General features: G+C 39.7%; 1 protein-coding gene across 1 annotated transcript in view; it reads right to left on the reverse strand.

Annotated features, from left to right (window-relative positions):
* The window catches only part of IL23R (interleukin 23 receptor), an 82,176-nt gene that overhangs the window by 27,735 nt on the left and 39,448 nt on the right, over positions 1–14,993 (reverse strand). The window contains exon 6 of the mRNA XM_004699353.1: positions 11,348–11,504. Within this exon, the coding sequence (XP_004699410.1) occupies positions 11,348–11,504 (157 nt within the window). The remainder of the gene's footprint in view (positions 1–11,347; positions 11,505–14,993) is intronic.

Genomic DNA, 14,993 nt, shown 5'->3' on the forward strand with positions numbered 1-14,993 from the left:
GGTGGGAGACTGTCACAAAGCCTTCCTACATTTTTAGGAAAGATAAAATAGGGCTGCAAATAGGAATCATAATTAGACTGCCTTTATAGGGTCACTGTGAATTGGAAGGGACTCAGTGAGCCACAGGTACAGGCTACGGCGTTAGAGTGCTAAGCAAAGGACAAGTCATGTGTAAAGTTCTGACCACCATGCCCAGTATGTAGTAAGGAGTCAAGACATGTTAGCTCATACGATTTCTAAAGAGCCCTGGTGGCACAGTGGTTTAAGTGCTCTGCTGCTAAGAGAAAGGTGGGTGGTTTGGACCCAACTAGTGTCTTCAAGAGAGAAGGCCTGGTAACCTGCTCCTGCAATGCCGACAGCCACCTCCCCGAGGCACTGTGGAGACATTCGTCTCTGTTGCATGGCTCCCTCTGAGTCAGAATGAGCTCAGTGGCACCCAGCACAACAGTAAGCACCATATTCTTCATTATCCCGAAATGAGCTTGGGTTCAGTTACATAATTGGCTTCTTGGCTGTTTTACCAGGCTGGAATAAAGTGAGTTTCCTACACCAATAAAATATCCCCTGTATGCTTGCTCAAACCGGAGATCATATTCTGAGTGATTGATCTTTTATTTTTACTTGTGGTTCAAGGCTTTAGTTTTATTTTGTTTTTTTAATGAAGTATAAATACTCTGCAGACAGCAAAGGTAGTAAATCTTATGTTATTTAACCCTTACTATGCTTGGTTTGGTTTTGAGACTGGGATTTTTTTAAGGCTAAGGAAGGCCTGTTCAAAGGGAAATCACACAGCAATGTGGGGCTAGTAGGACAAGCCCTACCTACTGCTTGGTGTGCCCTGCAGTCCAAGGGGCATGGCTCTGAACTCATAGCATCTTGAACAGAATCAATCCAGTGACACCACATGGGCATTTTCAGGAGGAAAAGGTGCATTTCCTCCGTGGAGGAAGCATTATTGCCGTGGCTGAGTTTACACATAATCTTTTATGACTCAAAAAAAACCCTCATTATCAAGCAAACTGATTAGAATGTTACAAACATTGCATGTTTTTAGTTTTCCAATTATAAAGCAGTTCAAACTTTCATTGTGAGGTGTGACTCTTCCTGCATTTATTTATATCTCTACTTATACTTTACTTATATATGATATTTGCTTTTTCATGGTCAGTCTCCCCTAGGATTGAATTTCTAGAAGGTAGGGAGCCTTGTCTTCTATGCTCACTGAGATTCTGCCAATACCTACCAAAGGCCTGCTTAGATACATATCTGATGAATAACTATCTTCTCAGGGATATATTTCAAATATAGTATCATAGATTTACTATAAAGCAATTTGGCAACGTGCATTAAACAACCTAAAATGTGTTTAACCCATGAGTATTATATTGTGATAAAATGGTCAATTAATCAAGATTTAACAATCATAAATATATGAGTACCAAAAATTGGGGCATATAAGTATACAAAGCAAATTATTATAGAATTAAAGGGAGAAATGCATAGTATTATAGTAATAGTTTGATATTCCAATATACCACTGTCAATATTGGATGGGAAAAAGACCAACAAAGAGGCAGGGGACCTGAAATGAGACCATAAACCAACAATATTTAACAAACATATATAGAACATACCACCCCAAAAGAGCAAAATATACATCCCACTCCAATGTACACAGGCCACTCTCCAGATAAACTACATTATAGGTCACAAAGCAAGTCTTGATAAATTTTAAAAGATGGCAATCATACAAAGTATTTAACTGACTATAATAGAGTAAAACCAGAAATCAACAAAAACAACAACAAATCCTGAAATGTATACACACACACACACACACACACACACAAATTAAATGGTACATTATTAAATTACCAATGAGGCAAAGCAGAAATCAAAAGAGAAATCACAAATTTCACAAGTGAAAATGAGAGCACAACATATCAAAACATGTGCAATCAAAGAAGATAGTACTCAGAGGGAAACTTGAAGCAACAAGTGCCTACTTTAGGCAGGAAGAAAGACCTCAAATTCACACCCCAACTCTAATTTACAGGAACTAGAAAGAGAAGAGCAAACAAAGCCTAAACCTACCAGAAGAAAGGAAATAACAAAGAGCAGAAAAATAAAGAAAATTTTAAAAAGAAAATCACATAGAGAAAGAATCAATAAAACCACAAGTTGATTCTTTGAAAAGATCAATACAATTAACAAACCCTTAGCTAAACTGGAAATTTTTTAAAAACTTCAAATAACCAAAATATGAAACGGAAGAGAGGATATTAACTTGACCCCATATAAATAAAGAGAATTATGACAGAAAAAATTATGAACAATTCTTAGATGCATATACCACTATACCAGTATACCACTTGGCTGACTCAAGGTGAAGGAGAAAATTTCACCAGATATTCAAGAGGTAGTGTGGACCACAAATTGATGTTATGAAAGGAAGAAGTCCAAGCTGCTGCATTGTCATTGTTTCCTATAGACCTATCTATTGTTGGGCTGAAAACTGAGCCATGTGGAGTGTTCATTTCCAGCGCTAATGGCCATAGTCTTGGGTGTTCCACCAGTATTTTTCTGGCCAGTAGCAAGCCTGCTCGTTTTTGTAATTCTGAGTTTTGTTCGACATTTTGATTCCTCTCAATCCAGGACCTTCTACTGTGATTCCTTTCAAAGTAGTTGGTAGTGGAAGCCAGGCACCATCTAGTTCTTCTGGTCTCAGGCTTGTGGAGACTGATGTGTTTGTGCTCCATTGGTTTATTAAGCAAACTGTTTCCATGTGTCCTTAATTTTCATCAAGCATCCTTCCTCTGGTTAGGGAGAGATCAATAGCTGCATGTTAGATGCCCACTTGCACGCTTTTCCTGTCTTTTAAATGATCGTGTGCTTTTTTGTAATATAGGATGTCCTTGGTGTCATCCCACAAATCATAGTTATCAGTCATTAGTGTTCAGTGGGTCAAAGCTGCTCTTGAGATAGTCTCTAAATTCAGGTAGGATACATTTAAAGGCGTACCTTAGTACTATGGATCTCATGGACTCATTTTAATTTTCTTAGGCTTCCACTTGAACTTTTAAATGAACAATTTCACAGTCAGCTTGTGACCTTGTTCGGATTCATGATACTCAGTTTCTTCATAGTCTTTTTTCACAAATGTAGTTAATTTGATTCCTGTGCATCCCATCTAGTGTGCTCCACATTTTGTGCCAGCGTATGTTGTGGAAACAGGTATTTCCAGGGATACATGGCTAGTCTTGCAAAATTCTGTCACACCATCTCCAGTGTCGTGTCTAGTCTGAGGCCATATTGCCCCACTCTCAATTCTTCTTTGTTTACAACATGTGCATCCCAGTCGCTAGTAATTATCAGTGCATACTGTTTGGAGAGCTGATTAATTTCACACTTCAGAAGTTGGTAAACTATTTGATTTCTTCATCTTTTGCTTTAGTGGTTTCTGTGTAAATTTGAATACTGGTGACATCAACTGGTCTTCCTTGTAGGTTTATGAATAGATTTGTGTCTCAGACCAGCACTGTACTTCAGGATAGCCCTGGATATGTTCTTTTTGACAGTGAATGCAATGCTGCTACTTCCTTTTTATACATGTCGTTCCTGGCATAATTGGCCATATGACTATCTAATTTAAAGTGGCTAATATTTCAGCCATTCACCCATTTCAGCTCACAAATTCTTAGGATATCTATCTTCAACCATTCTGGTTTTGACAACTTTTCATTTTTCTAGGTTCATATTTTGTTCATTCCATATTCTAACTATTAATGAATGTTTGTAACTGTTTATTCTTTTTTAAAAGATAATTTCATTGCGGGCTCTTACAGATCTTACAGCAATCCATACATCAATTGTATTGAGTATATATGTGCATATGTTGCATCATTGTTATTTTCTGAACATTTACTTTCTATTTGACCCTGTGGTACCAGTTCCTCTTTTCCCCATCCTCCCCATCCTCCCCGCTCCCATCCTCATGACTCCTTGATAAATTATAAATTCTTAATATTTTCATAGCTTACACAGATCGCAGTTTCCCTTCCCCATGGTTTCTGCAGTTCGTCTCCCTGGGGGGCAGGCTGGGGGGACGGACTTATGTATCAATCTGTTTCTTCTTATTTTGAGTCGTGCCTAGGAGCAAATGAAGATCCAAAAAGTTTTGTCCCATGTGTGTCATTAAGATCAACACTCCTCTGAGGAGGCAGCTCCTCCCCAGTTATATTTTGGGGTCTCCAACCTGAAGGGTTCATTGTCTAGTGTTATATCATACTAGATCTCACTGCTATTCATAAGGTTTCCACTGACCAAATTGTTTTCAAAAGTGGAACATGAAGCCAATTTCCCTAAACTTTCCCGGTCTGAAAATACCATTGAAACCTGTTCACCAAGGGTACTCTTGCTGGTATTTGAAATAGGGCTGGCCCCACTACAAGACACAGCATCCCTCACTGACCCATAGCACTACAGGGGACAACAGTGGAGACACAGTGCAGGAATTGTGCCTGCTCTGACCACACCACACTGAGGTGAAACACTAAGGGTGTGCAACAGAACAGCACGGGGAACAGAGCAACAAAGTCCCCAGGGAATACAAAAAATAGACTTTGGGACCAGGGCACCCCATCAGACTCGACCGAAAAGCACTCCTAAAAGTGAACAACAAACAGACCTTGAACTATCTACAGGCTTTTCTCTCTTTTTTTGTTGTTGGTTTTATTGTTGTTGTTTCCTTTTGTTGCTTTGTTTTGCTCTGTCTTGTTTTTGTACATATTAATATCTCTGCAGGTCTATCTAGATAAGATAGGTGGGGTAAACAATTTGTAGGAGAAAACAATGGAACCAACGGTTCTGGGGGGACATGGGAGAGGGGTGTGTGGGGAGAAAGGTAGTGTTTTTAACAAACCCAGGGACAGGGAACAATAAGTTATCCAAAATCAGTGGTGAGGAGGGTATAGGAGGCCTGATAGGGGTTAATCAAGGGCAATGTAACCAAGAGGAATTACTGAAACCCAAATGAAGGCTGAACATGATAGTGGGACAAGAGGAAAGTAAAAGGAAATAGAGGAAAGAACTAAGGAGCTAAGGGCATTTATAGAGGTCTAAATACAGGCATGTACACATGTAAATATATTTATATATGAGGATGGGGAAATAGATCGATGTGCACATATTTGTAGGTTTAGTATTAAGGTAGCAGATAGACATTGGGCCTCCACTCAAGTGTTCCCTCAATGCCAGAATACTTTGTTCTGTTAAACTGGTATTCCATGATGCTCCCTTTCCCTGACACAATCTCTGAAGACAAAGCAGGTGCATAAGCAAATGTGGTGAAGAAAGCTGATGGTGCCTGGCTATCAAAAGATATACGATCTGGGGTTTTAAAGGCTTGAAGATAAACAAGTGACCATCTAGCTGAGAAGCAACAAAGCCCACATGGAAGAAGCACACCAGCCTGCGTGATCATGAGGTGTCGAAGGGATCAGGTATCAGGCATCAAAGAACAAAAAAAGCATATCATTGTGAATGAGGTGGAGTGCAGAGTGGAGACCCAAAGCCCATCTGTAGGCAACTGGAGATCCCCTTACAGAAGGATCGCGGGGAGGAGATGATCCAGTCAGGGTGCAGTATAGCCCCAATGAAACATACAGCTCTCCTCTAATTCTTTACTGCTTTCTACCCACCCACCCTGCCCCCCACTATCATGATCCAATTCTACTTTACAAATCTGGCTAGACCAGAGGATGTACACTGGTACAGATAAGAACTGAAACACAGGGAATCCAGGACAGATAACCCCCTCAGGACTAATAATGAGAGTAGCGATACCAGGAGAGGAAGGGAAGGTGGAAAGAGGGAACCAATCACAAGGATCTACATATAACCTCCTCCCTGCAGGACGGACCACAGAAAAGTGTGTGAAGGGAGGCGTTGGACAGTATAAGACATGACATCATAATAATAATTTATTAATTATCAAGGGATCATGAGGGTAGGGGGGAAAATGAGGGGCTGATATCAAGGGCTCAAGTAGAAAGCAAATGTTTTGAGAATGATGAGGACAACATATGTACAAATGTGCTTGACACAATGGCTGTATGTATGAATTGTGATCAGAATTTTATGAGCCCCCAATAAAATGATTTTAAAAAGAAAGAAAGAAACCTGTTCACCATGGGTAGTCTTGCTGGTATTTGAAATACTAGTGGCATAGTTTTTAGCATCACAGCAAGATACAAGTCACCATAGTACAACAAACTAATAAATAAGTATTGGTATATAAGTGTGTGTGTGTACACTAATATAGGATGGGGTACCCCCCCCAAAATCAGAATTTTGCTGGGTGGAGCAGAGCTTTCGTGGTATGCATTTTTCCTACTAGGTGAGTAGCAAGCAGCAAGCAACTCGCTCTGAGTTAGTGCACCCAGTGGCATATCCTGGGAAGGTTCTCTCTGGTCACAGTGAATTTTTTTTGTAAATGCAGTTTCACTCAAAGCTTGGTATTTGTAATGGCCGATTTAAGAGAACAGAATGTGGCTGTCAAATTTTGTTTACTGTTTTGTATAAATGCCACAGAAACTGTTGTGATGTTCAGCACAGCTAATAAGGACAGCACTATGGGAAAAATTCAAGTGCATGTGTGATTTTCTCATTTCAATAAAGATGAAATGTTGATAATGACAAACCTAATTCTGGACATCCAACAACTTCCTGAATGGATGAAAATGTGATCTAATAGTGCATTTGGATTTTGTTCCACCAGGACAGACTGTAAATCAAGCTTTTTATTTAGAGGTTCTGAAAAGATTGTGTAACAGTGTGTGACAAAAAAGGCCTGATTTGTGGCAGGTGGGAAACTGGTTTTGCCACCACGACAATGCACCTGCTCATGCAGCCTTCTGAGTGCTCCAGCTTTTGTCAAAAACCAGCATGTCTCTCTTGCCCCACGCACCTGACTCGCCCGACCTCACTCTGTGTGACTTCTCTTTGTCTCTGTGAATGCAGAGGGACATGAAAGGACAGCTATTTGACTAAGTAGAAGAAATGAAGAAAAAAACGAGGGAGGTGCTCTCAGCCATCCAAACAGAGAAGTTTGAAAAATGTTTCCAATAATGGAATTGCACGATTGACAAATGTATTAAGTGTAAGGGAGAGTACATTGAAGGTGAAAAGGTTGTTTTGTAAAAGAATTTTAAATACATAGTGTGTTAGACAGGGTTTTCTAGAGAGAAAAAACCAAATTGCTGATAATTAAATATAGTTATTTATGAAGATAATTAGATATACAACAAGAAATGAACTGTTAAATCATATACAGATAAATATATAATACAAGAAATGAACAGTTAAATTATAAAGCACTACAAATGGCTCAGTGCAACTAACTCCCATGAGAGAGAGTTCTGAGAGACTAGCAGTCCTTCAAGTCCAGTCCGCTTCCAGATCTTCCTCTATTTATAGAGAGAGCTAGGCTATGTCAACACAGCAGCCAATCACAAAGCAGATCACCAACTGTCAACTAACCACCAGTCCCAACTGCCAGTCCCCAGCTCCAGAGATGTCTTAAAGGGACCTTAACTTACAGCGACACAGTCCACAGGCTAGGCATCCCACAGATAGTGTAGCCTATAAATTGAGGCACAGAACAAGCAAGGCAGCCGCACACTGGTCCGATGATCAAAGAGCAAGAGACAAGAAAGGTGAGGCTCACCGAGCCATTATCTCTCCGCCCTTCAGTTAATCCCACTTGTGTTTATCAGCCAGGCTGGCACAATAAACTATCTCACATAGCTTTGGGAAAAAGTCCCGTTCTGGGGGATACCCCATGTATACACTTCATAAATAGTATTAGTTAGCAATTAAAATAATATTTCTTGACAAAAGATCAATTATTAATTAAATTCTATAAATTCTATGATAAGGTACCCAAACTAGTAAAATATCAATTTAGTGCAAGACTTGTTAATAAAACTAATCTTTTAAGAGACCTGATAAATGGTATTGTCTCAATAATGTATTTCTAAGATTTGGACTTTAGGGGGAGCCCAAAACATTGCATCTGGTTTTTGGCTCTTCTACCTGATTTCATGACACCAATATCTCAAGTGCATGTCAAAGTGCTAGACCGGAGCATGTACACAGGTACAGATAAGAGATAGGAGCTCACGACACACAGAATCCAGGAACAAGAATTGGAGTAGGGATATCAGGAGGGTAGGGGGAAAGTGAGGAGTGGAGGGGAGGAAGGGGGAACCCATCACAATGATTGACATATAACCACCACCACCACCACCACCACCACCACCACCACCCCTTACCATGGGAGACAAACAACAGAACTGTGGGGGAAGGGCGATAGTCGTCCATGAAAGATATGAAAATAAAAATAATTTATAATTTATCAAGGGGTCACAGGGTGAGGGAGGGTTGGGGGAGGGAAAAAAGAGCTGATATCAAGGACTCAAATAGAAAGTAAATGTTTAGAAAATAATGATGGCAATATATGTACAAATATGCTTGATACAATTGATGTATGGATTGCTATAAGAGGTGTAAGAGCCCCCAATAAAATGACCTTTTAATAAAAAATAAACAATAATTGCAAGATATTTTATTGTAATAATTATGGTAATTAAAACAAAATCATGTAGTCCTGAAGATAATTTTTTAAATCAAATATATAAACATCATTGAATAGGGAGATATGGGGCTATTATACACTATCATGACAACTCAATACACAGTACTGAAGTCTATTGTCTATTATTAAATGACATATATAAACAAATATAAATGTAAACTATTCAAAGAACTCACTGCCATCTACCTGATTCCCATTCATAATAACCCTAGGATAGTGTAGAACTTCCCCTGTGGGGTTTCTGAGACTGTGAGTCTTTACTGTCTCCCTTAGAGAAGCAGGTGGTTTTGAACTGCTGACCTTAGAGTTACTAGCCTCATGCGTAACCTATTAAGTCACCAGGGTTCCAGAATATATACTAAAGGTATTAGGGCAGCTGAATTCTTGTTGAGAAGAGAATTAATAAACAAGTTTAGTTCTTTCTGATTGACTTGCAAAGAGTTGGTTATCCACATCTATTGAAATTATTTCAAGGATCTACATATAACCTCCTCCCTGGGGGATGGACAACAGAAAAGTGGGTGAAGGGAGACATAAAACAGTGTAAGATATGACAAAATAATAATTTATAAATTATCAGGGATTCGTGAGGAAGGGACAGCAGGAAGGGAGGGGAAAAATGAGGAGCTGATACCAAAGGCTCAAGCAGAAAGCAAATGTTTTGAGAATGATGATGGCAACAAATGTACAAATGTGCTTGACACAATGAGTGTATGTATGGATTGTGATAAGAGTTGTACAAGCCCCCAATAAAATGATTTAAAAAAAAAAGAAATTATTCAATTCATGTCTCATTTAGGAGAATGCATTTGATCAATGTGGCCTTGAGGATTTAATGCAAATCTTGCTTGTACTTTCCCTCATTAGAATAACATTTTTCAAAGGAAGGCTTGAGGTTATATGTCTCAGAATAATCAATTAAGATGTTTGTAAAAAGATTTTAAAAAATGCTGACTCCAGAGCGTTCCCAACCCACTGGCCTGTGATGTCAACCATCTTGGAACAAGGACAGGGAATGTGCATCTTCAACAATCACCCAGGTGCTTTTATGCCCAGAAAATTGAGGACTATATTTAAACTGCAGCCAAAACAAAATCGCACTCTTGCCGCTGAGTCAATGCCAACTCATAGTCCTTACAGGAGAGCATAGGACTGCCCCAGTGAGTGTCTGAGATTGCGACTCTGTGTGTGAGCAGAGAGCCAAGTCCCTCACAGCTGCCGGTTTCGAATTGCTGACATTGAGTGAGCAGCCCCACTCGTCACCATCGCACTACCAGGACTCCTTACACTGCAGCCAATCCTAGCGACATCAAAGCCTGATGACCGTTTAAATGGTACCAAACCCTCTGACAGGGAACTGCCGGAAGTTTAGGTGACATTCAGAGAGGATGAAGAACAAAGGATATCGTGGCTGATATCAGATGGATCTTGGCTCAAAGCAGAGAATACTAGAAAGATGTTTCCTTGTGTTTCATTGACTCTGCAAAGGCATTCGATTATGATGACCATCATAAACTGTGAATAACCTTGTGAAGAATGGGAGTTTCATAACACTTTGTTGTGCTCATTCAAAACTGTCCATGGATCAAGAGGCAGTTGTGAGAACAGAACAGGGGAACACTGCATGGTTTAAAATCAGGAAAAGTGTGGGCTGGGGTTGTATCTGCTCACCATACGTGCTCAGTCTGTATGCTGAGCAAATCATCAGAGAAGCTGATTATATGAAGAAGAGTGTAGCATCAGGCTTGGAGGAAGGCTTGTTAATAACCTGCTATGTGCCAATGACACGACCTTGTTTGCTGAAAGTGAGGCGAATGTGAAGCACTTGCTGGTGAAGATCAAGGATTGTAGCCTTCAGTATGGATTACACCTCAATGTAAGGAAGACCCAAATCCTCACAACTGGACCAATAGGCAACATCATGATAATCATAGAAAAGTTTAAGGTTGCCAAGGATTTTGTCTTACTTGGATTCACAATCAATGCTCGTAGAAGTAGTCATCAAGATCACAAGGTGTATTGCATTAGGTAAATCTGCTGCACAAAACCTCTCGAGAGTATTGAAGAGCAAGGAGGGTACTTTAAGGACTAAGGTGTGCCTGACCCAAGCCATGGTATTCTCCATCGCCTGATACGCATGTGAAATTTGGACACTGAATAAGGCAGACAATAGAAGAATCTATACATTTAAATGGTGGTCCTGGAGAAGAATATTGAAGGTACCATGGACTGCTACAAGGACAATCTGATCTATATTGGCAGAAGTATGGCCAGAGTGCTCCTTAGAGGCAAGGATGGAAAGACTTCATCTTATGTATTTTAGACTTCTTGTCAGGAGAGACCAGTCCCTGGAGAAGGGCATCATGTTGGGTGAAAAAGAGGAAGGCCCCGGATGCAATGGATGGACAAGGTGGCGGCATCAATGGGCTCGGGCACAGGAACAGGATGGCGCAGGACTAGGCCATGTTTGTTCTGTCGGGCATGGTGTCGCTATGGGTCGGAGCCGATTCAATGGCACCGACCAACAACAAACAAACTCCAACGCTGCCACCAAGTCCATTCGGACCCAAACCGCCTCTCCTAAAATAGCTCTGTCTGTTTTATTGGAAGTGGTGGGAGACAAACTACTTCAGAGAGAAATAGGTGTTGAAAGAAAAGCCTAAAAAAGAGAAAACACATAAATATGCTTACCTGTTTGGTGCGTTGTGTGAAAAAAGGGGGAACTCCACGACTGCCAATAGCGTTTACCTGCTGCTTGACATCTCACTTGAAATACGTACTTAGTGTCCGGCTCCACGTCGAATTCTGACCTTTGCACGTATGTAAAATTGGTGTCAAACTCTCTGACCTAAGAGGAATGAACAATGAGCATAAAGCAATGCAGTGTGCTTGAAAAATGAACAAGCTTCCATTTAGCAGAATTCTATGGAGCCCTCCACTGTGTTCCATGCACTCGTCCTAACAGAAAGCATGACCATAAATAGATTCATCGTAATAAACATGAAAAGGGAATGACAAATTGTTTGGGTTTTTTTATACTCTCTCAAGTTTGTAAGTCTCGAGAAAGCCAAAATGCAATAGCCTCTTACATTTGGAAATCCTGATTTTATTAGAATGGGGACAAGGGACCAATACCAAATGTTCAATCAATCTCTCTCTCTCTGCATTAGATCAACAATTCTTCCCATGTGTTGAAATCATTTCACTTGTTAATGAGGACTTAAGGGGAAAAAAATTACTCATTGGCCAAGCTGTTAGTTGGTCCTAAGGAAAATTTTAGATATATTCTACAAGGCCTTGTATAGGCATGAGACAGACAGACAGACAGACCGACAGAACAAAACATTTAAGGATGTTGAACTGTGACAACCCAGCAGAAAAGAAGAAAATAAAATAAGGAAAACCATCTCATGAATCACAGTGTTGGGGTGGCGGACTGCTATAAACTTGGTATTAAAAATAAAAATAAAAACAACTGCAAACAAATTGAATTAGTTGAGAAAAACTTAGACATTTGCACAACCCCCTCAGCAAATCATAGAAAGTGATTTACTGAGAGAGGAAAAAAAAGCGAGTATGATTAGAAGACAAACATGAAATATGAGGGGGCTTCAAAAAGTTCCTGGAAAAAGGGAGTGAAAAGATAAGGAATTTTCCACCAGCTGTTGAAGCCCTCCATATGTCTAGAAATGCATGTGTGCTACAACTGGCAGGAAACCATCACCCGATAACCAGAAAAGAGAAAGTTAAAACTATCTTTATTTTAAAAAAGAATACAGTCTATGTGATCATGAAGTGTCAACAGGATTGTATCAGGCATCAGAAGACCCAAAACAAACAATCATATCGATGAGAATGAGGGGGGTTGGAATAGAGAGCCAAAGTCCCTATGTAGACAAGGGGACATCCCCTCACAGAAGGGTCACAAGGTTATCCATAGTTTGTTAGATGAAGGCCTTAGCACAGTCAATAAACACAAGTGAATATCTTCCTGGTGTTCTCTGCTTTTAAGCCAAGATCCATCTGACATCAGCCAGGAGATCCCTTGTTCCAGGTCCTCTTCTGAATCCAGCCTGAAGCTCCCTGTCAATGGACTGCTACAATAATTGTGGGATGATCTTTACCTGCATGTGACATTAATTTTCTTGTTCTATAATTTGCACATTCTTTTAGGTCCTCTTTCTTTGGAATGGGTACAAATACGGATATCTTCCAGTCAGTTGGCCAAGTAGCTATCTTCCAAAACTCCTGGCATAGATGAGTGAGTGTGTCTAGTGCTTCACTGGCTTCTTGAAACATTTCAACTGGTATTCCATCTATTCCTGGAGCCTTGTTTTTGGTCAATAATTTATTATTATTTTATTTATTTATATTTCAGTGCAACTTGAATTTCTTCCTTTAGTACCATTGGTTTTTGCTCATATGATACCTCTTGAAATGGTCAAATGTCAAGTTGTTCTTTTTGACTCTGTATTCTTTCCATGTTCTTTTGATGCTTCCTGCATCATTCAATGTTTTCCCCATAGAAAGTTTCAGTATTTTACTTTTTCTTCTCGAGCTGCCTTTAGAAAGTCTCTGTTCAGTTCTTTGATGTCATCATTTCTTCATCTGCTTTAGCTACGCTACAATTCAGTGCAAATTACAGAGCCTCTTCTGACATCAATTTTGATTCTTTCTTTCTTTCCTATCTTTTTAATGACCTTTCGCTTTCTTCATGTGTGATATTCTTGATGTCCTACCACAGTTCATCAGGTCGCTGTCATTAGTGTCCAATGCATCAAATCCGTTATTGAGATGTTCTCAAATTTCAGGTAGGATATAAACTTTGATCTGAACTCACATATGAGCAATTAATAGTCATTTCTGCAGTCAGTCCTTGGACCCGTTTTAGCTGCTGTTATTGAGTCTCTCCCTCGTCTCTTCCCACAGATACAGCCAAGTTTATTTTGGTGTATTCCATTGGGTGAAGTCTATATGTGTAGTTGCCATTGTGTTGCTGAAAAGAGGCATTTGCTTTGAACAAGTGGTTTCTTTTGCCCAATTGTATCATGCAACCTCCAGCTTTGTTTCTATCAGCAAGATCCTGTTTCTTTTTTTTAAGATCCTATTTCTAACTACTGTTTTTTCTAACTTCCTTCCTCTTTGTTTCCAATTTGTGCAGTCCAGTTGCCAATTGTTATCAATGCCTCTTGATTGCATGTTTGATCAATTTCAGACTGAAGAAGTTGATAGAATTCTCCAATTTCTGCATCACTAGCTTTAATGGTTTGTGCTTCAATTTGAATAATAGTTATATTGATTGGACTTCCTTGAAGGTGGATAGATATCACAGCTTTGTAGATATCAAGGCACTTTAATTTTCAATGATGAATACAACACCACTCCTCTTGGTTGTATCGTTCCCAACATTCTTGTACAACTGATTGGCTTTGGTTGCGCTGCTGCAGTTCGGGCCATTGGGGATTACTAAATGTCACTACCAGACCATTGAAAATCTGGCCCACTACAGTGGACATCAAACTTTAACTATCACACATGGCTTGGATCGGGTGCACCTTAGCCTTCAAAGTGACATCCTTGCTCTTCAACACTTGAAAGAAGTCTTGTGCAGCAAATTTGAACAATGATCAACACCTACTTTGGTTTAATTCGATGCTATTTTCCTGTGCACTGATCTGAGCAAAACGAAACCCCCTACAACGTCTGTCTTTTCTCCACTCACCACGATGGTGTGTATTGGTCCATTTGGGTCTCCACTCACCACGATGGTGTGTATTGGTCCATTTGGGTCTCCACTCACCACGATGGTGTGTATTGGTCCATTTGGAAAGGTCTTGGCTTTCTTTACACTGAGTTGAAATTTGTAATGGAGGATACAATTCTTGATTTTCATCAGCAAATGCCCCAAATCCCTCAAACTTTCAGCAAGCAAGGTTGTGCTATCTGCAGATTGAAGGTTGTTACTAAGCCTTCCACTAATCCTAATGCCATATTCTTCTTCATATAAGCCAGTTTCTCTGATTATTTGCTCATCTTAAAGATTGAGTAAGTATGATGAAAGGATACAACCTGTCACACACCTTTCTTGATTTTAATCCACGTAGTATTTGCTTGTTATGTTCTCATAACTGCTTCTTGATCCATGTGCAGGTTCCACACGAGCAAAATGATGTGTTCTGGGATTCCCGTTCTTCACATACTATCTTTAATTTGTTGTGATTCACATAGTCCAATGCATGCCCATAATTAACCTAATACAAGTAAATATCTTTCTGGTAGTCTCTGTGTGTTAGAGAAACAAATGCAGAGACACTCTTTATATAAAGGAGTAATTATA

Source organism: Echinops telfairi, unplaced genomic scaffold (assembly GCF_000313985.2).
Source record: "Echinops telfairi isolate 266 unplaced genomic scaffold, ASM31398v2 ScPeMD7_443;HRSCAF=831, whole genome shotgun sequence".
Lineage (NCBI taxonomy): Eukaryota > Metazoa > Chordata > Mammalia > Afrosoricida > Tenrecidae > Echinops > Echinops telfairi.